This window comes from Geotrypetes seraphini, chromosome 11 (assembly GCF_902459505.1).
Source record: "Geotrypetes seraphini chromosome 11, aGeoSer1.1, whole genome shotgun sequence".
Lineage (NCBI taxonomy): Eukaryota > Metazoa > Chordata > Amphibia > Gymnophiona > Dermophiidae > Geotrypetes > Geotrypetes seraphini.
In genome coordinates this window covers 138,407,757-138,433,751 of record NC_047094.1, presented here as the reverse complement: position 1 = coordinate 138,433,751, position 25,995 = coordinate 138,407,757, and the positions used below count along the sequence as shown (strand labels likewise).

The 25,995-nt window shown below is 45.1% G+C and overlaps 1 protein-coding gene across 5 annotated transcripts in view; it reads left to right on the top strand.

Moving 5' to 3' along the window:
• The window catches only part of PARP2 (poly(ADP-ribose) polymerase 2), a 72,412-nt gene that overhangs the window by 13,082 nt on the left and 33,335 nt on the right, over nucleotides 1–25,995 (top strand). For 4 of the 5 annotated variants that reach the window (XM_033963356.1, XM_033963355.1, XM_033963353.1 and 1 more), the window contains exons 5-9: nucleotides 327–518; nucleotides 2,356–2,426; nucleotides 5,170–5,220; nucleotides 6,988–7,084; nucleotides 24,678–24,753. In XM_033963356.1, the coding sequence (XP_033819247.1) occupies nucleotides 327–518; nucleotides 2,356–2,426; nucleotides 5,170–5,220; nucleotides 6,988–7,084; nucleotides 24,678–24,753 (487 nt within the window). The remainder of the gene's footprint in view (nucleotides 1–326; nucleotides 519–2,355; nucleotides 2,427–5,169; nucleotides 5,221–6,987; nucleotides 7,085–24,677; nucleotides 24,754–25,995) is intronic. The other variant, XM_033963354.1, reaches the window with a different exon arrangement.

The window sequence follows — 25,995 nt, the reverse complement described above, 5'->3', positions numbered from 1 at the left end:
GTATTATTATTTACGTGTATTAGATGTGGTACCACTCTGAGAAACTAAGAATGAGACTTTGAGGGAAAATAGCTAAAATGGTTGTAAACTGGATGCTGCCTTCTGATACATTCAAATTAGGAACCAAGATGAGAAGATGATGCTTTCATGTACAGTGGGGGAGAAATTCTTGAAGGTATTTTTGAAGAAATAAGTTATTTTAGTCGCAGGAATATGGGGAAACATCCTACAGATTAGAAAAAAGGGCTCCTTTTTAATTGGTTTGGTGCATTATCTTTTAGCTGTACGAAATGTGATTTTGATGTGGTTTCCTTTGTATCACACAGCGGCCGTAGTTTTGGATGTGAATTTGCCGTCAAATAGCACTAGCACCACATCTGCTTTGTTCACTGAAGGACTTCCCAGCACAAGGAGAACACACAGAGGCAGAAAGAGACAATCTAGGAACCGCCAGACAACTGCTACGGCAGAAGATACAGGAGGAGATGACAGTCCTGTGCAGGGATACAATGACAAAGGTATTTCTGGGCCCTTTTATTTTAGGGCAGTATGGTTAGAATTCAAAATATAGAGAGGTCTGAGGTACCAAATTTTAGGAGCATAGTAGACTTCCCTCCCTCCCCCCTTGTAAGCCTTTTTATTCTTTACAACCCAACAGAAATTGGAAAGAATTATACAAAAGGGATCGAGAATAACTCTGCATGTTCATTTGTCTGTGGGCAAAATATTTTTTGTGAGAGTTAACAGAATGGGCTGAATCGTGGTACGAGGGGGAAAAAAACAGTAAAGAGACAACAGATTTGAAAATGGGGCTAAATTGCAAATGGAATTCCAGAGATATAGGCATCACCCCCCCAAAACAAACCCCCTAAACAAAACCCTTAATGCATTTCTAAGGGAGGAGTTTCAGCTTCTGTAGCAGAAAATTAGAGAATGGATAGAAACTTGCATGTGAGTAAAAGGATACACTGAGTTCAAAATAATGAACTAAATTTAACCAGAGATTCATGAGATAAAGCCCCCACAGTATAGCTAAAAGCATTTCTATGGGAAAAGGAATACCAGCTTCTGTAGTATATATTGCCTGTAACAGAGCACTGGACAGTTTATGTACTAAAACAAATTTAAAAGAAGGAAAGGAATGCCATTCTGTGAAAGGACAAAATAACATGCATCCGAGCACAAAGACACTAAGGTCACAGGATCAAAAGACCAAAGGATTTGGTGACTAAAAGCAAACTTGGCCCCCAGGCCAGTCTCTAGTCTGTCAACCCCCATTAATTGTCATAAAGAGAAGAAATGAGTGAGGACATGGTATGGGAAACTCTTACTTTATCTCGCCAAACTAAAGCCAGCTTCTTTCTATCGGGTCAGTTTGGGCAGCTTTAGTGCCCTTTGGGATTATGATGCTTTGGCAGAGGTTTGGAATTGGGGCCTTTCTTCTCAGGAGATGGATTACATCGTCTTATGAAACATCTTAAACATCTGACCCGATCAGTTGCTCTCCATGAGCAGCCTTATAAATTCCTCCTACACATATATATATATCTCTGTATATATATGTTGCAAAAAACTTCTTTAATGACTAGAAAATGTATCCTTTTACTGCGGAGACAATCTGAAACTCCTACTCTCACTCTTTTAAAACCAATAGGAGGAAATTTTTTTTCACTCAGAGAATAGTTAAGCTCTGAAACGCATTGCCAGAGGTTGTGGTAAGAGCAGATAGCACAGCTAGTTTTAAGAAAGGTTTGGACAATTTCCTGGAGGAAAAGTCTATAGTCTGTTATTAAGACATGGAGGAAGCCTCTGCTTGCCCTGGATCGATAGCATGGGTTTTGGCCAGGTACTAGTGACCTGGATTGGCCACCGTGAGAATGGGCTACTGGGCTTGATGGACCATTGGTCTGACCCAGTAAGGCTGCTATTATGTTCTTATGAAATGTTCAAAGGGGTACACCAGGTCAATGGAGAAGGTTTAAGGTCATCTGGGCCTCTGCTTGGGATGTAGTGCTTTTCACACCTCTGACTTCTAGCTGGTATAGCATAGTATGACTTGCTCATACTTTCAGATCTGATCCATTCTTTTTTATTTCACACCAAAATAAACAGTTGGAATGGACTGACTTCTTTAGTAATCTGAACCTTTACGAGTGCCACACCAGGATGTGATTCAAATATTGCCACGTAGGAAAACTTAAATGTGCACCTTCTCTGAGTTAAGTATGGTGGCTGCACTTTTCTGGTGATAACACTGTGAATACTTTTGATTTATATAGTATCATACCACAGTGTCACATCTTTTCTACAAAGCTTAAATATAGCAAACTTTTTTATCTCTATCTCTGCCTACAGAATCTGTAAAGACCTTGCTACTGAAGGGAAAAGCTCCAGTTGATCCAGAATGTACAGCCAAACTAGGGAAGGTAATATTATTCTTAAAGTGTTTATTTGATTGTACAGTGGTGCCTCGCATAACGGACGCCTCGCACAGCGAACGCTGCGCACAACGAACTTTATGTCTTGATCCGTACAACGAACTTCGTTTCACACAACGAAGTCGCCCGAGCTGCATCCTTCCGCGCAGGCACTGCGCTTAACTGCCCTCTCTCCGCCTGGTTCCCTCTTGCCCCCCCGACTCCCCGACACGATCGGGGCAAGAGGGAGCTCAAGCCCTCTTGCCCCCCCCGACTCCCCGACACGATCGGGGCAAGAGGGAGCTCAAGCCCTCTTGCCCCCCCGACTCCCCGACACGATCGGGGCAAGAGGGAGCTCAAGCCCTCTTGCCCCCCCGACACGATCGGGGCAAGAGGGAGCTCAAGCCCTCTTGCCCCCCCGACTCCCCGACACGATCGGGGCAAAAGGGAGCCCAAGCCCTCTTGCCCCGCCGATTCCCCAACTCCCCGACAATATCGGGCCAGGAGGGAGCCCAAGTCCTCCTGGCCACGGCGACCCCCTAACCCCACCCTGCACTACATTACGGGCAGGAGGGATCCCCGGCCCCCCTGCCCTCGACGCAACCCCCCCCTCCCCCCAACGACCGCCCCCCCCCCAAGAACCTCCGACCGCCCCCCCAGCCGACCCGCGACCCCCCCTGGCCGACCCCCACGACACCCCCAACCCCCTTCCCCGTACCTTTCTGTAGTTGGCCGGACAGACGGGAGCCAAACCCGCCTGTCCGGCAGGCAGCCATCGACGGAATGAGGCCGGATTGGCCCATCCGTCCCAAAGCTCCGCCTACTGGTGGGGCCTAAGGCGCCTGGGCCAATCAGAATAGGCCCGGGAGCCTTAGGTCCCTCCTGGGGGCGGGGCCTGAGGCACATGGGCCCAACCCGACCATGTGCCTCAGGCCCTGCCCCCAGGAGGGACCTAAGGCTCCCGGGCCTATTCTGATTGGCCCAGGCGCCTTAGGCCCCACCAGTAGGCGGAGCTTTGGGACGGATGGGCCAATCCGGCCTCATTCCGTCGATGGCTGCCTGCCGGACAGGCGGGTTTGGCTCCCGTCTGTCCGGCCAACTACAGAAAGGTACGGGGAAGGGGGTTGGGGGTGTCGTGGGGGTCGGCCAGGGGGGTCGCGGGTCGGCTGGGGGGGCGGTCGGAGGTTCTTGGGGGGGGGCGGTCGTTGGGGGGAGGGGGGGTTTGCGTCGAGGGCAGGAGGGCCTGGGATCCCTCCTGCCCGTAATGTAGTGCAGGGTGGGGTTAGGGGGTCGCCGTGGCCAGGAGGACTTGGGCTCCCTCCTGGCCCGATATTGTCGGGGAGTTGGGGAATCGGCGGGGCAAGAGGGCTTGGGCTCCCTTTTGCCCCGATCGTGTCGGGGAGTCGGGGGGGCAAGAGGGCTTGAGCTCCCTTTTGCCCCGATCGTGTCGGGGAGTCGGGGGGGCAAGAGGGCTTGAGCTCCCTTTTGCCCCGATCGTGTCGGGGAGTCGGGGGGGCAAGAGGGCTTGAGCTCCCTCTTGCCCCGATCGTGTCGGGGAGGCGGGGGGGGGGGGCAAGAGGGCTTGAGCTCCCTCTTGCCCCGATCGTGTCGGGGAGTCGGGGGGGGCAAGAGGGCTTGAGCTCCCTCTTGCACCGATCGTGTCGGGGAGTCGGGGGGGCAAGAGGGCTTGAGCTCCCTCTTGCCCCGATCGTGTCGGGGGTGCCAGGGACCACACGGAGTCACCCACCGTACCACCCGATTCGGGTAAGCGCAGGTATCGGTGGGTGGCTTATTTGCGGGGGGGGTGCCTTATTTTACATTTTTTTCTAAAAAAGGGGGGCTGTCTTATTTGATGGCCCTGCCTTATCATCGGGGAAACACGGTAGAAAAAAAAAAAAAATGAACAGTTAAGTCCCAGTTTTTGCCGCTGAGACTCTGCCCTCTCACTGTAAAATTAGACTCTACTTAGTCTGTCTTTAAATTTAAAAAATGTGTGTTGTTTTAAAAAACAATTATGTTTTTAGATGTATCTAAATAAAAATAATAACCAAAAATTTATCTTTTTTTATGTCATCTTAGCATATTTTATGCTACAGAACGAATTATTTTTTTTAACATGTATTGTTATGGGAAAACGCGTTTCACACAACGAACGTTTCACATAACAAACTTGCTCCTGGAACCAATTAAGTTCGTTGTGTGAGGCACCACTGTATTTGGATGTTCTGTTTCTACTGGTCTGGCTAACAGCAGCATTGGAATGTAAAACAGGACTCCCAAATTTGATTTAGAATTCCACATTTCAGGCAGTGACTTTGGTGGCTGTCTATTAGCACATTACTGGCTAAACTTCCTGGGTGGGGGAGGGAGGCCATGCATTTTATGGAGGTTAATGCAAGGAGTTCTGGATCAGACAAAAGATACAGTATCTTGTACAACAGTGACAAATTGCTGGCAGGATCCCAGAGAGGATTGACTGCTTATTCATGAGCCTAACTGGTGGCTTTCTCAAGCCTACAGTGTTAATGGTCCATATGGGTCAATGTAGTAGCCACAACTAATGGCATTTTGTTTTCTATATGGGGTTCAGGCAGGACTGTATTAAGGCAAACCAAGCAGGCATTTCCTGCCCCTAATTTTGCCCTGGATTCTGGATTGCAGTGTCCTTCCTAGTACAGAGTTCTGATATTCTGGGCCTTGAGCAGCAGGAGCATATCCTGGACTTAAAATTCTCCTTTGCTTTCTTCCCCAGGCTCATGTATTCTGTGACGGAGATGATATCTATGATGTAATGTTAAACCAGGTAAGCAATTAACTGGCTTGAAGTCTTGTCTGCTGCTTGTGTTGGCACCTTTGTCATTCTCCTTTCTGTCTTTCCTTCAACCCACTCTAGTAGTCACTGTGCATGCCCTGGAAAAAATGACTTTCACTTAACATGTAATTAAACTCTGGAATTCATTGCTGGAGAATGTGGTGAAAGCTGTTAACTTGGAGGGGTTTAAAAAAGGTTTGAATAATTTCCTAAAACGTAAGATGGACTTGGGGAAATCTGCTTATTCCTAGGATAAGCAGCATAAAATCTGTTTTACTCTTTGAGATCTTGCCACCTACTTGTGACCTGGGTTGGCCACTGTTGGAAACAGAATAGTGGTCTTGATGGACCTTCGGTCTGTCCCAGTACGGTAATTCTTATGTTCTTATGTAATCCAAGTATAGGATAATTGAGTCATTGTGACATCACTGAGGTTGGCTCTTAGGCATTGGTGGAATGAGGCATTATAACATCACAATCTCAGTTCTGGAATGTTGCTGCTCTTTGGGTTTCTGCCAGGTTCTTGGGACCTGGGTTGGCCACTGTTGGAAACAGATACTGGGCTTGATGGACCTTCGGTCTGTCCCAATACATTAATTCTTATGTTCTTATGTAAGCCAAGAATAGGATAATTGAGTCATTGTGACATCACTGTCTCGGTTCTGGAATGTTGCTGCTCTTTGGGTTTCTTCCAGGTTCTTGGGACCTGGATTGGCCACTGTTGGAAACAGAATACTGGTCTTGATGGACCTTCGGTCTGTCCCAATACGGTAATTCTTATGTTCTTATGTAAGCCAAGTATAGGATAATTGAGTCATTGTGACATCACTGTCTCGGTTCTGGAATGTTGCTGCTCGTTGGGTTTCTGCCAGGTTCTTGGGACCTGGATTGGCCACTGTTGGAAACAGAATACTGGTCTTGATGGACCTTCGGTCTGTCCCAATACGGTAATTCTTATGTTCTTATGTAAGCCAAGTATAGGATAATTGAGTCATTGTGACATCACTGTCTCGGTTCTGGAATGTTGCTGCTCTTTGGGTTTCTTCCAGGTTCTTGGGACCTGGGTTGGCCACTGTTGGAAACAGGATAATGGGCTTGATGCATCTTTGGTCTGTCCCAGTATGGCAACTCTTATGAATATAGGTATGCAAATTCTTTTTCCCTGAATGAGCAAAATACAGAGCCAGTAATTCCCAAGCTGAAGGTCTAGGTACTAGATTTTTTAACCTTTAATTTTTGGTGTGGTAGCAGTAGCCCCTTGCAGTGTGGACAGGGCTATGGTAGGTGGAAGCAGACTTCTTGTTTTGACATAAATAGTAAGGATGTTTGAGATATGGTAAGAAAATGTGGTATGAAGATAACTGATGGCTAAGGAGAAGTATCAAACTGTCTACATTAGTATGAAATTCATTTGTAGTTTGTACTCGCAGGGTTTGCACCAATCTGTTGAGTATTTTTTAACAGGCCAAAATAATGTGAATACTTTGAAAATCCAAAAACTGTTCTTAATTGCCACTCCCACCTAATTCTACCTTCAGGAACACCTCAAAACCAATGCCTACAATCTTAAAAGAGCCCATTTCTGTGAATGTTGCCTTTTCTGTGTAGTCACTGTTTCTTTTCTGCCTGTTCCCTTTGATTGCACGACATTTCAGTTTGCTTTGGAACTGGTGTTGGAACTTCTGTTCATGTATAATAAACTTTGATCCGTGTAAGTCTTTCAGAGCATTTGTTGGTTTTTTTTTTCTGTGTCTTCAGACTAACCTTCAATTTAACAACAACAAATATTATCTCATCCAGTTGCTGGAGGATGATTTGCAGAGGAGCTTCAGTGTTTGGATGAGATGGGGCAGAGGTAAGGAAGGAAATGAGGGGAAGGATCATTAAAGGCAAGAGAGAGGTGACAGGAAATGTATCACTAAAGGCAGAAAGAGGGAAGAAGAAGAACTTACTTGGGGGCTCTTGTCCTGATTCATAAAAATATTTAGCATCTTGTCTCTGATAGTGACTAATCAAGGAATAGATCCATGCCTTATTCTTAACAAGAGCAAAACAGTGACTTCATTGTTCCTCCAGATCTTCTAGTCCTCATCATTTTTATAGCGCTACTTAACATATGCAGCGCTGTACATCAAAACACAGAAGAGACAGTCCCTGCTCCAAAGAGCTTAACAGACAAACTGGACAAGAAGGTGTATCAATACAATATGCTCAGGTGGGGGAATTAAAGGGAAGATAAGACAGATTAGTCCAGAGGTGTGGTTTATCCCAGGACAAGCAGGCAGCATATTCCCACACATGGGTGACGTCACCGACGGAGCCCCGCAGCGGACAGCCTCGAAAGCATCTTGCTTGAAGATCTCGAGCTTTCGATTGCTGCATCGCGCATGCGCGCGTGCCTTCCCGCCCAAACTAGGGGGCGCATCTCCTGAGAGGATCCTCAGTTCAACGTTTTCCGCGGAGCCGAGAAGACTTGTCGACTTGGTTCCCGTAGCGTTGTGCCTTCTCTTCACCGCGGCTGAGTACTCTTTATTGTTTTCGGTCGCTGTGTTCGTAATTCTAATTCTATTTCTACTTATATTTTATTTCTAAAAAAAAAAAAAAAAAAAGATACATCTTTTTGTTTTTCTTTAGCGTCGGGTTAGAAGATTGAGGCCTAGGCCTCTCTTCTCCGTTCTCGACACGGACTTTGTCCTATCTATGTCCCGGCCTGTTACCGGGTTTAAAAGGTGTTATCAGTGTGGTAGAACTATTTCCATCACTGATCCACATAGTCGGTGTATGATCTGTCTTGGGTCGACTCATCGCCCCGAAGATTGTATTCGCTGCCTCACTCTTCAACCTCGTGCTTTTAAACGCCGCTGCGACAGATTTTTGGAGCTTTTTCCTCGTATGGAGCCTGAAAAAGCTGTGGCCTCGGTCGAGGCATCTGTAAAATCCTCGACTCCGGGTCCAACCTCGAGTACTAAAACCTCGACCTCGCCTCCTCGACAGGCCTCGGCCTCGAAGACCTCCGGGTCCTCGGCCTCGAAGGCCTCGACGATGTCCTCGAAGCCTGGATTGGGGGGTAAGTCTCCTGCTTCCTTTTCAGGTACCATCTCTAAGAAGCCGACAGAGTCTACCTCCATTCAGCCTGGGGCCCCAGGTTTGACTCCGTCTTCCAGACCTTCAAAACGTGCTTCCAAGTCCAGGGAATACTCTCGATCGAGGTCGCCCTCCTTGGAACGCACGAGACCTCCTGTGACTCCGAGTCCTTTGGTCTCCGTCCCCATGTTTGAGGATATGCTGAAGTCAATTCTGACTACGCAAATTTCCTCAATAGTGGCTCAGTTGGTACCGGTCTCGACTCTGTCTGCGCAACACCAGCCTGAGCATAAATCGGCACCCTCTCGGCGATCTCCTCGTCGCAGGTCTCGATCCAGGGTTTCCTCGTCAGACTCCTCGTCTGAACATGGAGCTAAACAAGCATTACCTCGATCAAAGCACAGGTCTCGATCTTCGAAGCTTACCTCTACAAAGAGCTCGAAGCATTCTGATATTACTTCTAAAGCTCATACTACCATTGCCTCTTCAATATCGTCGAGGCATTCGAGGTCGAGGACACCACCTTCGAGGCATTTGTCTCGAGAAAAATCTCCTCTTACTAAACCTCGTACTCCGCGCACTTCTCCGACTCGGAGCCTTAAGCGGAAACATTCAGCCACTCCTCCTCTGACAGGCAGTGGAACATCTTCCATCACTTTACATCTTGAATCTGAGCCTCTATCTCAGTATTCACGCGAGGCTTCTCCATCTTTTTCAGTGACACATCGTTCTCGTTCTCTTTCTCCTGAGGAAGCCTCGACCTCGAAGTCTGCTTCTTTTGCTAAATTTGTCTTCGACATGGGACAGGCTCTTAATATTGATTTACATTCTGATTCAAAATACACGCCTGAATACCTTGCGGATATGGAACTTTCTCATCCTCCTAAGGAGACTTTACGTCTACCCATGACACCGGTGCTGAAGCAGACGTTTCTACGTAACATGGAGACTCCTTATTCTGTGACAGCTATTCCATCGAAGCTGGAGTCTAGGTATCGTACTGTTCCATGTAAAGGGTTTGAGAAATCCCAACTTTCTCATCAATCCCTAGTGGTGGAATCTTCCCTGAAGAAGGCTCACCCATCTAAGGTGTCTGCAACAGTTCCACCAGGACGCGAAGGGCGTACTATGGACAAGTTTGGGCGCAGACTTTATCAAAATTCTATGATGACAAATAGAATTTTGAATTATAACTATGTCTTTACTTCATATTTTAATCATTTTTTGAAGCAGTTGTCATCTTTTTGCCCAGACTGGCCCAAAGAACGCCTTTCTGAATATAAAAACATTATTCAATCTCTGTCTCAGTTACGTCTATTCATGTTGCAAGCATCTTATGATGCTTTTGAGCTATCCTCCAGAGTCTCGGCATTTGCAGTGGCTATGAGACGTCTTGCATGGCTCAGGATTGTAGATATGGATCCCAACTTACAAGATCGTTTAGCAAACCTGCCGTGTCAAGGTTCTGAGCTCTTTGATGACTCTATTGAAGCAGCTACTAAAAGGCTTTCTGAGCATGAGCGTTCCTTCGCCTCTCTGATTCGTCCGAAACCAAAACCTTCTCTGACTAGAGCTTACAGACCTCCAGCTCGTCGTTACCCCATGAAGTCCACACCGGCTTTTTCTAGGCCTCCACCTAGACGGCCACAACAACAACGTCCTCAAAAGCCTCAGACACCTGCTCCAACCAAAACAGCTCCGTCTTTTTGACGGTCCAGTGATGAGCATTCCAACCTCTTTGCATCCAAATTCCTCCCTACCAATCGGAGGTCGTCTTTCCCTTTTTTCATCTGTCTGGGAAACCATTACATCGGACCTTTGGGTCCTTACGATCATCCGAGAGGGATACTCTCTGCGCCTGCTTCAGGTGCCTCCAGATCACCCTCCAAGAGAGTGTCTTTCCAGTTCCTCGCAACTCCCTCTTCTTCTTCGGGAGGCTCGAGCTCTTCTTCTCCTTCGAGCAGTGGAGGAAATTCCTCCTCCCGAACGCAACCAGGGGTTTTATTCCAGATATTTCCTGGTTCCAAAGAAGACGGGGGATTTGCGACCCATTCTGGATCTACGAGCTCTCAACAAATTTCTAGTCAAAGAAAAATTTTGCATGCTTTCTCTCCCGATCCTGTACTCCCTCATGAATCAAGGGGATTGGATGTGCTCACTGGATCTCAAAGAGGCTTATACTCACATTCCTATTCATCCAAATTTTCGCAAATATCTCAGGTTCAAGGTGGGGAACCTTCACCTTCAATACAAGGTTCTTCCATTTGGCCTAGCAACCTCTCCTCGGGTCTTCACCAAGTGTCTGGTTGTGGTAGCCGCGGCTCTTCGAGCCCAGGGATTGCAAGTTTTTCCTTACCTCGACGATTGGCTTATAAAAGCCCCTTCTCTTTCAGGGGTTACGCAAGCGACCCTTCAGACTATTTCTTTTCTTCAAAGTCTGGGGTTTCATATCAACTTCCCAAAATCTCAGTTAGTTCCAACTCAATCGATTCAATTTATTGGGGCGGTGTTGGATTCCATCCGCATGAGAGCTTTTCTTCCTCTCAATCGACAGAATACTCTCTTAAACCTTTGTCATCATGTAACTTCCCTATCAACTATCAGAGCGCGTCAAATGATGGTCCTTCTCGGTCACATGGCATCTACAGTACATGTGACTCCTTTAGCAAGACTACATCTTCGCATCCCTCAGTGGACTCTGGCATCCCAATGGCAGCAAGCTCTAGATCCACCTTCTCGCCATATAACGGTGACGCCTTCTTTAAAGAAGTCTCTCCGCTGGTGGATGCTCTCTTCAAATCTTTCCAGAGGTTTGCTGTTTCACCATCTTCCTCATCAGAAAGTTCTCACAACAGATTCGTCCGAGTACGCATGGGGAGCCCACGTAGATGGTCTCCGTACGCAAGGATTATGGACGGCCACAGATCGTCGATGTCATATCAATCTGTTGGAACTCAGAGCGATATTTCTGGCTCTCAAAGCTTTTCTTCACATCCTTCACGACCAAGTAGTCCTTGTTCGGACGGACAATCAAGTAGCAATGTATTATGTCAACAAACAGGGGGGAACGGGTTCCCATCCTCTGTGTCAGGAAGCTCTGAAGTTGTGGCATTGGGCGATTTCACACAACATCTTTCTTCGAGCCGTTTATATTCAGGGTATTCAGAATTGCCTTGCAGACAAATTGAGTCGTCTGCTTCAACCTCACGAATGGACGATCAACTCCCCCACACTTCGTCAAGTATTCAACCGATGGGGGACTCCTCGGGTGGATCTTTTTGCGTCACCCAACAACTTCAAACTTCCTCTGTTTTGTTCCCGCATCTTCTCCCCTCTTCGTCTCGAGGCGGATGCGTTTCTACTAGACTGGAGGAATCAGTTCCTTTACGCCTTTCCTCCTTTTCCTCTGATTCTCAAAACTCTTGTCAAGTTGAAGTCGGATCATGCCACAATGATTCTCATAGCTCCTCGGTGGCCCCGACAACATTGGTTCTCTCTTCTTCTGCAACTCAGCATCAAGGAACCTCTTCTTCTGCCAGTTTTTCCTTCTCTGCTCACTCAGAGTCAGGGATCCTTACTTCATCCAAACCTGCAGTCTCTTCATTTGACAGCATGGTTCCTTTCCACCTGATGGATTCTGCTGAATTTTCTCAGTCTGTTCAGGATGTTTTTCTGGCTTCCAGAAAACCGTCCACTCGTCAATGTTATAGTCAAAAGTGGACCAGATTTTCTTCTTGGTGTTCCACTCATAATCTTCAGCCAACTTCTTCTTCTTTGGCTTCTGTTTTGGATTATTTACTTCATCTATCCCAGTCGGGTCTCCAATCCACATCTATTAGAGTTCATCTTAGTGCAATTGCTGCTTTTCATCAGCCTTTAGAGGGGAAATCACTCTCGGCACATCCTCTAGTTTCTCGTTTTATGAAAGGTCTTTTTAATCTCCATCCACCGATCAAACCTCCCCCTGTGGTATGGGATCTTAATGTGGTCTTGGCTCAACTGATGAAACCTCCTTTTGAACCTATTGACTTGGCTCATTTTCGATATCTTACTTGGAAAACTGTTTTCTTGATTGCTCTCACTTCAGCTCGTCGAGTTAGTGAGTTACAAGCTTTGGTTTCGGATCCACCTTTTACTGTTTTTCACCATGACAAGGTGGTACTCCGTACACATCCCAAATTCTTACCTAAGGTAGTGTCTGATTTTCATATCAATCAATCTATTGTTCTACCCGTATTTTTTCCTAAGCCACATTCTCACCCTGGTGAGGCGGCTTTGCATACTTTGGATTGTAAACGTACGTTGGCTTTCTATCTTCAACGTACTCAACCTCACAGAAGTTCTCCTCAACTTTTTATTTCTTTTTTTTTTTTTATCAATAAATGTTTATTGAAAAGTTTTGAGAATATACAAACATACCATGAATATCATGGACAACATAACATACAGCCATCAAACAGAGAGCACCACAATAAATGTACAAATCACAGAAGTACCCCCATCTATACAGTCAAGCCCCTGATACCCAGCAACAACCATAACTCCACAAATCCCTCCCCCCCACCCCCAAGCTTCACCTCCAGCAAAGAGGGCCCCCAGTTGGTTCTTCAGGAGAGCCCCCTCAGTCCTCAACCCCCCCCCCCACAGAAAAAAGCTCAAGACAAAGATGTAATTTTATCAAGGATTCGTGTCCAAGTCCGGGTATAAGTATAATAATAACCGTGACGCTTTGCAATAGACAGTTCCATATTACAAATAAACTGGAGTTTAACAGTCCATTCCAATTGGGTGGGCGCCTGCCCCTGTTTCCAACGAGCAGCTATCAAACATTTAGCCGCCGCCAGGCCCCAACGTCGGATCTTAGTTTGCCATGAATATAAACATACATTGTAAAGGCCTAGCAAGCACCCCTGCGGAGAAAAAGGCAATAATATTTGTAACAATTGTGATAAACACCCCACCACCTGCCGCCAGAAAGGCTGTATGACGGGACAGTCCCACCAGATATGCAAAAATGTCCCCAAGTCCATCCCACATCTCCAACACAAGGCTGAAACACCTGGATACATACGGTGAAGACGTTCCGGTGTATAGTACCATCTCATCACCACTTTGTAAGCGTTTTCCTTAATGAGAGCACACGAGGTGGCCTTGCCAACCTCAGAGGTGATCAGAGCCCACTCCTGAACAGAAAATGTACAGCTTAAATCCAACTCCCAAGCTCGCTGATAAAGAGATGGAAAGGAATAGGAGCCTCGAATATATTGGTAAAGAACAGAGATAGGCTTAGGAAGGCTCTTAAGAGTGAACCACATGTGAGCAAAGGGATCATTAGACTGAAAAGATCCCCGATCCCACTTCCGAGAATGAAAAAAATGACGTATTTGAGAATAGGCTAGAAAGTCTCCTCTGGGCAAGGCAGCACTAAGCCGGAAGGTTTCAAAAGACATCAGGACCCCTTTTTGAAGCACATCCCGAAAAGTATGCAGCCCTAAATGTGCCCACCGCACAAATGTAGAACTCTCCCTTCCAACAGGGAACAGAGGCTCCTCCCGCACCGCCCCCAAAATCGACGGAACCACCCCCCCACCCCAACGGCGACGGGTATCGCACCACACTTTCAAAAGATGTGCCAAAAATGGGTTCCCCGGAACCACGAACCTCCCAGTATCAATGGAGGATGACCAAAGTAAATATTTCAAACGGGGGCACCCCACAAAATGTTGTTCCAGTCGGACCGCCAACTTATACTCTGCAATCTCCCAATCCAATAATAGACGCAATTGAGCTGCTCGAAAATACCAAAATAAATTCGGTACCGCCCGCCCCCCACTAGCCCTGTCCGCCCACAGCGCTGCCCTAGAGATACGAGAAGGCCTCCCCTGCCAAATAAAGCGAAAAAACAGAGTATGCAACTGTTTCAAAACTGGAGTAGGGACCGAAATCGGCAATGTTTGGAAAAGAAAAAGCAAGCGGGGCAAAACATTCATTTTAAGAACTGCTATGCGACCCCACCATGACAACCAAAACCCATTCCAGCGTTGAATATCAGTCCTAATCTGTTGAATAAGCCGTGCATAGTTAACAGTATACAATTGGGATAAGTCCGCAGGTAACCGAATCCCCAGATAACGAATAACCCCAGGCGCCCAGCGGAAAGGAAACCGAACAGCCAAACGACGTTGGTCTTCTTCCCCCAATGTAACACTCAGCATTTCAGATTTATCCATATTCACCGTAAATCCCGAAACCCTCCCATATTCCATAAAAAGGGCAACAAGAATCGGCAAGGAAACCTCCGGGTCCCGAACATACAATAACACATCGTCGGCAAACAGTGCTAGTCGATGTTCAAGATCTCCCACCTTCACCCCCAGTAAATCCCCATGCTCCCGTATACGAATGGCTAATGGTTCCATAGAGAGAGCAAACAACAAGGGAGATAAAGGACAGCCCTGTCGAGTGCCTCTCCCAATGGAAAAAAATTCGCTATAAATCCCATTACAACGCACAGTAGCCTTAGGATCCTTATAAAAGGCTTGCACCCAAGCCAAAAAGAAAGAGCCCAGCCCCATCCGATGCATCACCTGCCATAAAAATTCCCACGCCACTTGATCGAAAGCCTTTTCCGCATCAATCGCCAAAAAGGCAACTTTTGCAGAAGTCCGCTGCGCAGCCCACAAAAGATGCAACGTTCGTCTAATATTGTCACAGACCTGCCTCTTTTGAACAAAACCAGATTGATCCAAATGTACCAGAGAGGGTAGTACCTTTCCCAGACGAAGAGCCAAAACTTTCGCTAGAATTTTTGCATCAGTATTTAATAACGAAATCGGTCTATACGACCCGCACCCAATAGGATCTCTGCCCGGCTTGAGCAAGACCGAAATCCCTGCCTCCCCCATGGACTTGGGCAAGGGGGAACCTCCCCGTACCCCATTCGCTACGCGGACCAATAATGGAGCCAAGATGTCACGAAAAAGTTTATAAAATTGATTAGTATACCCATCTAGCCCAGGCGATTTGCCCAACTTCAAATTAGCAATGACTCCCAGAACTTCCCCTAATCCAATTGGCTCATTAAGCACATCCCTCTCCGTGTCCGAAAGCTGCGGTAGCCGCAACTCAGAAAGGTACCCCTCAATGGCCGCGGAATCATGCCCCCCCGATGGCTGATACAATTCTGAGTAAAAATCCTGGAACACAGCACTAATAGCCGAATCAGTACAATGCACAGTGCCCGCAGTATCCCTAATCTTTGTAATATTCGATCTCGCCTGCTTCAGCTTAATAAGTCGAGCTAAGCGAGATCCAGGTGTGTTATTATACTCATAAACAGTGTGGCGTAGGCGCTGCCGCAAGAACTCGTATTCCTCCATCTGCAGTAAGGAGAGTTCCGCACGAACCTTAACAAGATGGTCATACACCAAGGGGTCCTGATGTCTCTGATGCAACTTCGTCAATCGCTCCAGCTGTTCATGAAGCGCTAAAGAACGCTGCGCCCGCAAACGCTTACGGCGAGCACCCCATTTAATAAAAACGCCCCGTACTACCACCTTCAGTGCATCCCACAGAATCGCATCAGTGACCGTATCGTTATCATTATGTTGAAGGTACTGAGCCACTGTCGTACCCACCTCTCGAACTACAGCCGGATCTTTTAATAAAGACTCATTAAGTCGCCAAAAACGACGTCCCACCCCCTCCCAATATCCCGCGCAAGCTACCCACATTGGCGCGTGGTCAGAAATTTGGATAGTTCCAATCTCGGCCTGTCGTATCCCGCCCCAAGAGTTACGATGAACCCAAACCCCATCAATGCGTGCATACGATCTATGTGCATGAGAGTAGTGAGTGTAAGAGCGCTGCGCAGGATGAGACAACCTCCAACTGTCTACCAAGCCCAAAGAAGAAAACAAAGATAGAAGAGCTTTTCTAGCAGCCCTAGTCGGAGACCGAGTCCCTCCCACAGAGTGATCCAGATGAACATCTGGGGTAACATTAAAATCTCCACCCAGATAAACAGAGCCTTTCACAAAACCCACCAATTCAGTTCTAAGGGACCCAAAATATGTTGCTTGACCCGTGTTGGGACCATACAGATTTATAATAGTGATGGGACGCCCTTGTAAGGTAGCCATTAGAGCCAAGCATCTCCCTGCCCCATCCCGAAAGACTTGTTGAACCACTAGACCCAGTCCCTTTCTAACCAAGATGGCTACCCCTCCCACCCTCTTCCCCGGCGCCGCCCCCTGGTGTGTCCAGATTTGATCAAAATATGGAGATTGTAGGACTGCTACATCTCGAGGCCTTAAATGTGTTTCTTGAAGTAGACAAACATCCCATCGCAAGCGTGTCAACTCTTTTAATACAATACTGCGTTTACCCGGACTATTAAGTCCATTAACATTCCACGAACCTAAAATGAAAAGCTTATCACCCTCCTTCCCTGTCCCTCTTCCCCCCCTAACCCCCCCAGAACCCACCCCCCTCCCCCCACCCCTCCGCTGATCTGAATCCCGTGCCTCAGGATTCGCCAGCGTGTAGAAAGTGCGATCCTCCCCCAAAGGCAAACATCACTCATCTATAAAGTCAATGAAACTTCCAACAAATGAATTCCCCCACTGTCACTATATTCCACTCCCCCCTCTCCATCCTGCACTCATCATCCAAGCACTCCCCCAACCCCTCACACCCCATACTTGCCAACACCGAACCCCCCGGATCCCAGACCCCAACACCCAGAAAACCATACAACTTCACACGTACACCATGAGAACAGTACATAATAAGAAACCACCAACCCCCAGTCAAAGAGAGCAGTGTCAAACCAATGTCTCTAATTCTCCCAGCCAATTCCAAGGGCCTGCACTTAACCGGCCCAGGCAAAGCCCCGCAACGAGGCGGAACAAAATGGTTTTACCATCGTCCAAACATGTTCAGGTCTGGGATTTCGCAGATTTCTTGCCAGAACGCAATGCTGTACTCCAAGGCTCGCTTTGCGCAGAAGTGGATGCTACTGCCGGAGGTCTGTCCTCTTCCATCGGAGTCCCGCAGCCCAGTGCTCTCATCTCCGCCCAAGCTTCCGACACTGTGGTAACTCGGCGAGATGTGCCGTTAATGGTCATCCATATGCCAAAGGGGAATAGCCACCGATATTTATGGCCCCCAGTGCGCAGCGCTTGTGTGACATCTTTAAACGCTCTGCGCTTCTGCAAAGTAGACCACGCCAAATCTTGGAAAACCCCCACTGCCAGATCTTTCCATCGGAGAGCTGCTTGTCTGCGGCCTGCTAATAAAATACGTTCCTTCAGTGTAAACTCTCCAAAGCAGGCTATTATATCTCGTGTGCCCTGGGCCCTGGGAGCCCCCAAGCTGCGGTGGGCCCGCACCAGAACGATAGACTCAGGAACTTCAGCTCCATCCGCCCTCAGTAGATGTGCACAAAAGGCTCTCACCACCTCTTTACTGTCCCGAAAAGCTTCCGTTTCAGGGATGCCTTTGAAACGCAGGTTGCATCTCCGAGAGCGGTTCTCCAAGTCTTCAACCTGTGCCTGCAGTTCCCGGAGTTCAGTCGATAGGCGACCCGTAACATCAGAGGTGGTGGATACAGTGGTAGTTAAAGCAGCCACGTTGTCTTCAGAAGCTGAAACCCGAGCTCCCAGCTCACTGACCTCCGTACGGAGCTCTGCAATCGCCGCCCGCACATCTCCCCTCACTCCAATTATTTCAGCCTTGAGCTCTGTAAACCAGGCAGCCATGGACTTTTTCGGTGCCTCTCCAGCCTCCCCCCGCTGGTCAGAGATGCCTTCATCTTCCGACTCGGACTGAGTCGTCGGCCCGGCCGCCATCTTTTTTTTCTCTCCCGTGCCACTCACCACCTCCGGGCCCGATTTTTCCGGCGGATCGCCGAAAAATTTAAATTTGTCCAGGCGTTTTCGGGTCGCCATCAGCAGAGGAACCCCGGCAGCCGAAAATAGTGTCGAAGAAACAACGCTGTGGAAGCGCCACTCGCGATGTCTTGCAAAAGCCCGACGGAGCTTCTGCCTCACGCTGCCATTCAGCGAGGTGACGTCACTCTCCTCCAACTTTTTATTTCTTTTGATCCAAATAGATTGGGTCATCCCGTTTCGAAGCGTACTATCTCCAACTGGTTGGCTGCGTGTATTTCTTTCTGTTATGCTCAGGCTGGTCTTCCTCTACAGAGTCGAGTAACGGGCCATAAAGTCAGGGCTATGGCGGCTTCGGTTGCTTTCCTCAGATCAACTCCTATTGAGGAAATTTGTAAAGCTGCCACTTGGTCCTCGGTTCACACTTTTACTTCTCATTATTGTCTGGATACTTTATCCAGGAGGGATGGCCATTTTGGCCAATCTGTGTTACAGAATCTTTTTTCTTAAATTGCCAACTTCCCTCCTCCCTTTTGATTTAGCTTGGAGGTCACCCATGTGTGGGAATATGCTGCCTGCTTGTCCTGGGATAAAGCACAGTTACTTACCGTAACAGGTGTTATCCAGGGACAGCAGGCAGATATTCCCACAACCCTCCCACCTCCCCTGGTTGGCTTCTTAGCTTGGTATCTGAACTGAGGATCCTCTCAGGAGATGCGCCCCCTAGTTTGGGCGGGAAGGCACGCGCGCATGCGCGATGCAGCAATCGAAAGCTCGAGATCTTCAAGCAAGATGCTTTCGAGGCTGTCCGCTGCGGGGCTCCGTCGGTGACGTCACCCATGTGTGGGAATATCTGCCTGCTGTCCCTGGATAACACCTGTTACGGTAAGTAACTGTGCTTTATGTTCTCATGTCATGTGCTGGATTAACTACAACACCCTCTAAGGAGACCTGGGTATCTTGCACTCTTTAGAATTTCTTTGTCTCTAGAAAATAGTAAGCTGGCTGTGCAGTCTGTGACAGCAGTTTAGGACAGAGAAGGCAGGGGGTGGAATTGTTCTGCCTTGTTAACGTTAGGGGCGCTCAGAAGATCTTTGGACCAGGTTTGATTGCTGGTCTTTGAGCTTGGAGGTATCCAATCCTGATGGTTTAAATCCTCCTCCTTCTCCTCCTCCCCGTTTTCCAGAGCCTCCTGTGAGCTCCTCTTCTGCTTTTAGAAGCAGAGGGAGGTGGGCAAGAGGTACTTGAGAGAAGGCACTGTCTGGAGAATAAATATCTGTTTAAAACAAAAAACACCCCCCCTCCCCCCTAAATTACTAGTGATGTAATTAGAATCAGCTTAATGAGAATGAGTATAGGTTCAAAAGGCAAGTTTTTTTAATCTTAACTAATATATTTAAGGTTTTTTTTTGGCAAGGGGAAGGTGTAAACAAACAAGTGGATAATGGTGAGCTAATTGATAATAGCATATTTGGATTTTCAGAGAGCATTTTGACATTGTTCCTCATGAGAGACTCCTTAGGAAGTTGGAGTCACGGAATAGGAAACCATACCTTTTGTGTATTGGAAATTGGCTAAAAGAGAAGAAACAGATAATGAGGCTAGATAGTCATTTCTCCACATAGAAAAGGGTCACTGTTGTTGGAAGACATGGTCAAGCAAGCAACATAGTGAGATTGACGAGGAAAAGTCTAGAAATCAGTCCTTTAGATTTGGGAGAACCATTGTTCATCCCAGAAAAGTAACTACAGGAGATACATTTGTACTATTTGGGATCTGTTGGGTAATTGCAACTTGGATTGGCCATTGTTGGAGACGGGATGCTGTGCTCGTTGGACCTTTGATCCTGGGTCTTCAAGTTCTGGAATATAGGATGTCAACTTTAGATCTGGTTCTATGTGCCAGGTAACTCAAAAACATTACAAAAGCAAAAAGAAGACCTGATATTCCACAGTGAGAACAATCCAATGATAGAGACAAAAAAAAACTGGATGTAAATGTTCTGAAAGATGATTGATTATTCGCTCTTCACAGTAAAATCATAAAAATACAAATATAGGTTTAAAAATATAGTACACATGTGATTGTCTATATTTTTATGATTTTACTGTGAAGAGCGAATAATCAATCATCTTTCAGAACATTTACATCCACAGTTTTTTTTTGTCTCTATCACTCTCAAAAATATTGCCAAGAGCATTGACCAAGATCCTTATCTTCCCTGTCCCTAGTGGTACATTATGATGTATTGTTAGGGATTAGGTGCCAGGGCAAGGGGTGGATCTTGTCTACCCCCTGCCTAGTACAAATGTTTTTGTGTAGTTTACAGCTTCTGTTTGATTTCAGGAATTATTAGTGATTGTCATATTTTCTTTTTTTTTTTTTTTTATAATTCTTTATTCATTTTAAAACTTTCATCAAGTGTACAAAAATTGCAACACAATAACATAGATTTAACCACTTGTACATCTTATCATTATAACTTATAGTTGTAAATATAACCCTCCCTCTCCCATCCTGAAATCCTTTTAGTAATTTTTATTTTTCATATAATAGAAACCCTCCCCCCCACCCCACCCTTATCTTACATATTAAATATAGAAATATTAGGAAAATGGCATCAATCATGACAAAAGGACGTTAATGGTTCCCAAATTTTAATGAAGTTTTTATAATTTCCATTTTGCACCGCTATTGATCTTTCCATTCTGTATATGTGGCAAACTGAATTCCGCACACAAAATGGTCGTGTGATCGCAGCGCTCCTCTTACCTGGGCAACCGTTGAATAAATAAAGATTTCCTTTTAAACTGTTTTCGGCTGAAAACATCGGAGAGGACAGCGGGAGCATGGCGAGCACCCGACAGAGTAAAAGTGAAACCGGAGGGGCTGTGAAAAGGCAGAAGCAGGATCAAATTACCCCGAGTAAGGTTCCGCTTCCTGCTGATGTATCAGAGGAGTTAAGCAAAGCTGAAGTTATGGGGGAACTGAGGCAAATCAAACAAATGCTGACAGAGACTGTGAGTAATATGGCAGAACTGAAGGAAGAAATCCTGAATATACACAGACAAATGGAAGTAGCTAATAAAAGAACAGAGTTAGAAGTTAAAATGGAGAGAAAAAGATGCAAAAATGACAGTTTGGAAATAATTCAATTGAAAAGTCAGCTGGAAGATTACGAAAACCGTGGAAGAAGAAAGAATATAAAACTTTTTGGAATACAGGAAAATTTGGAAGGGAAAAATGCAATACAGTTTTTAGAAAATTTAATTCCTAGATTATTGCAGTTGGATTTCAAACAGCCTTTGGAAATAGAACAGGCACACAGGATTCCAATAAAGAGTCTGGAAAATCAAGGGAGACCAAGACCATTAATATTCAAGATGTTAAGATACCAGCAAGCAATAGAAAAGATAAAAACTTAAACTATAAAGGATCCAAAATATGGTTTTTACCAGACTTTGCTAAAAATACAGCAAATATTAGGAAGAAATTCCTTGAGCTGAGATCTCAATTAAAGGAAAAAGGATATAAGTATGGGTTATATTACCCAGCAAAAATGAGGGTATCTTGTGGGGATAAATCTTTGTATTTTGTGGATCCAGAAAAACTAAAGACCTTTCTTTCAAAATCAGAACCTATGTCATTTTAGCACAATCATTTTAGCACAATGGGTGTTGAGATGAAGGGATAAATACTAAGACTGGATTGGTGGATATTGAACAAAAAATTAAATATAAAGAACTATGGGACGTTTGTTTGTTGGAAAAAGAAGAATATGCAACAAAGAACAGGAAATAAAAATGGACAAGTGAAAAAGAAAATAAAAGAATGTAAAGAAGAAAGAAGGATAGACTGGAAAGACATTAAAGTGAAGTTATTAGACTGAACTTTTAGGAGACTGAAAGATGGATGGTTGGAGTAAAGAATGAACAAGAAGGATTAAAGGACTGGACATGAAAAAATTTGTTCAGAATATTATGTAATAGATATAAAAGTGATATTGTGTATTCATTAGTTGTAACTCAATATTTTGTACACTTCATGTAAAATATGAAAATGAATAAAGAATTATAAAAAAAAATAAAATAAAATTAAGCCTACTATGGTCTTTCCAGTTATTAGTAATATGTTGAATGGCTACTCCGGTCAAAATCAATAAAAGTTTGTTATTACACATTGATATCTGTCATATTTTCTTTTAAAATATCTTACCTATTAATTGTTACTTCACAATGTGCTTAATTGTGATTCCAATTTGTAATCTTCTGCGACCCTAGTATTAAGTCCTTAAAGTCTGGTTAGCAGATGCTAACAGGCTACCACAGGAATGCGTTAAAGCATTTTGTGGTCTTTTACCTTTTTGCATGTGCTGTTTTTGGCAGAGGGGTGTGACATAGGCACAGAATGAGTGTTCTGTTTTCTGGCTTGTGTGCTATGATTAATGCATGTTAGTTAGAGCACACAAACTCGGTGACCAAAAAATGCTTCTCCACACTTTGGAAATTAAAAACCATCAAAAAATATTTTGACCCTCCATCTTTTAGACTACTGGTACAGTCACTGACCACCTTAGACTACTGCAATATCATCTATGCAATAAGGTACTATCCACCTTAGACTACTGCAATATCATCTATGTGGGTATACCCAAAAAAACCTTAAAAAAATTAAGAATAGTGCAAAACACGGCCGTCCGACTAATATTCGGACTAAAGAAAAGTGACCACATTAGTCCCTACTACAAATTGCTGCACTGGCTGCCAATCGAGGCATGGATTTTATTCAAGTTTTCCTGCTTTTGCTATAAACTGGTGTGGGGAATGGCCCCAATTTACCTATTACCTCACTTCGAACTTTACACCCCCATAAGGACAACCAGAAATCGCAACTTCTTTGCCTACCCGAAGGTCATAGGTTGCAAATACAGAACCTTCCTGGATAGAACTTTCAAGTTCCAAGCTGGCAGACAGCAAACCTGGTTAGGCAACTTCCCTGACAAAGCCAGGCTGACCTAAGGCGCCTTTCGGAAAGAAATCAAGACCGCCCTATTCAATAGATTTATTTCCCAGCCAGACAAAGCCCCCCCATCCTAATACTTCTCTCTTTATGTATTCTGTTCTTCTCTTGACTATTCAGTGTCTTCCTCACCATCTGTATTCTGTAATTCGCTGACCATCCAGCCCCTTTGATGTAAAATGTTCAAGTTTATATTGTAACCTATTTGTAACCTGTAAACACTGATTACTCAGTGACTTCCTACCTGTTCTCACATTGTAATTCACTGACTGTACAGCTCTCTTTCACTGTAAACCGCCTAGAAGTCGCAAGATTATTGCGGTATAGAAAAAATAAAGTTATTATTATTATAATGTAGAATTAGCATAAGAGAACTAAGTACAGTAAGTATTCCTGTGTTAGTTCTTTGCAGGTGCCACGCACGAATGGGAATTCTGCTATTAAAACAACAAAAGCCATAAAAAACGCTGCAGTCAAATCGGGCTTAATGCCCCCAAAAGCCCTGCATTAATCCACAGCTTAGTAAAATGACCCCCATGTTCCTTTATAAAAGAGGCACTTGTTTAAATTTTATTTTTAGGTGCTCTGTTCTGAAATTAGTCTCCACCCACAAATATACCATTTAAAACAAGCTCTTTAAATGGTGGAGTGGAGGAGTGGCTTGAGAGCAGCTCCCTCGGCACCCTGAGGTTGTGAGTTCGACTCCGGGCAAGTCACTTAACGCTTCATTGCCCCAAGTACAAAATATGTCTAAACTATGTAAACTGCTTTGATAGTAACCACACTGAAAATGCCCACCCCCTTCAATTCTTTTATCTGTTTCCAAAAAATTAGAAAATCATCAAATTAATCTGAATTCCTATAACAACCATTTCAAGGCTTTGATGCCCACACCAAAAATGTCCATTTATGAATTTTCTGTAATAGCATAGCGTTCACGATGAATGTAAATCACTTCCTGGAGCTTATTGCACAATTATGTAGCACGAAACATCTCCCTTCAGACTTTAAAAATCAGCAAAACAGCCTTAAACTGACAATGTGCAGAAACTGTAGCCATTGCAAAGCCTTTAACACCATATTTCAGCTCACCCCAAATTCTGGATGCCACATTCTGGACTAATTGTAATTGGTGCAATTCCATAAATAACCAAATTACTGTAGCTTTAGTTGATTTGTGACTTAATGCCTCCATCATCACTAGAAATTTATTTCGATTTCTACAATGTCCTCCCAGTAGCTCAGAACAGGTTACAAGCCAACGTTCACAATGGAAAACATTTTGGACAGTCCAAGACTATACAGCGACTTGTCCTTTCTCGCCTAAATATACTGTGTGAACTGAATATTATACTGTTACTATCGTTTATTATTCTTTGCTTGGAGCAGTCGTGGAAAGCTGAGATATGAACTGAAAGAATTACATTTTTGACTTTCGTTTTCTGTTCTTATCAGTGGGAAAAGCTGGTCAGAAGTCCCTTGTGCCTTGTGGACAGGATCTGGAGACAGCTAAAGAAATATTCCAGAAAAAGTAAGGAGCTCCTGTGTAATCTCTAGTTATTGTAACTTAATCCACCCCACCCTGCCTATCCTTAGAGCTCTTCTACCCCCTTTGCATCTGGCTTCTGCCTTGGTGGCCTGCACACCAACTATGTCAGTCTTAAAACTTAAATTTGTACCTGAGGCCTTTTTTGCATATTGGCTATATACTCTGTTCCATCATGATGGGGTGGCGTTATGAGCACATCCCCGGATCTAGTACATCAGTGAAGATAAGTGTTGCCTACCCTCTACCCAAAACCTTATAACATAACTTGTACATGTTAGAAAGCTCATCACAGCTTGGTCATAAATAAGGTCTTGCTTACTCACTGAAAAGGATAGTGAATCTATGCAGCTGTTCATCTCCTTTAACTAGAACAGACGTGGAAGTGTGTACCCTAGCCAAGAGCCACTGCTGCAACCATAGCTCTTGAAAGCTGTTAATTCTTGCTACATACTACTGCCTGGGCTAGCCCTCAAACAGGGATGGTGTGTTTGAGCATGCTGATATTTGAGATATTGTTGGGTCACAGGCATCCAAACCACCATACAGCACAAAGACTAAACAAAACCATAATAAGGGGAGAAAACCAGACCTCACTCAATATGCTATGCTCTTTTGATTCATAAGAAATTTATTAGAGCAGGGGTTCTTAACCTGGGCTCCATGGATGGGTTTCAGGGAGTCGGTAAGAGTCAGATAAAAATTAACATGTGTGGTGCAGTGGTTGTGGGTTCAAATCCCACGCTGCTCCTTGTGACCTTGAGCAAGTCACTTAACTCCCCCTTTGCCCCAGGTACATTCGATAGTGTGAGCCCACCAGAACAGATAGAGAAAAATACTCGAGTACCTGAATGTAAACCACTTAGGCTGTAAGTGGTATAGAAATACTAAAATAAATAGTCATTATACATCACGGTACTGTTGATTTTTCTCACAGATAACGAGAGAGTAGATGTAGTAGAAATCGTAGTAGCAGTAGATCTGTGTTTCCACTTGCACAAGAGGATTGTAGTTCATAGTTATAATGAGTGGCCATTACTTTTTGCATGAAAGGAATGGGGTTGTTTTTTTTTTTAGATTGTTTACTTTAAAGTTTAATACTTTGTATATGTCATATATGTATGAGACAATTAAATCTCGATTAAATAAAGTATAATATATTCATTGCATGCAAAGTTGTATTTACGTGGCTATTTCTGGGGAAGGGGATCCATAGCTTTCATCAGA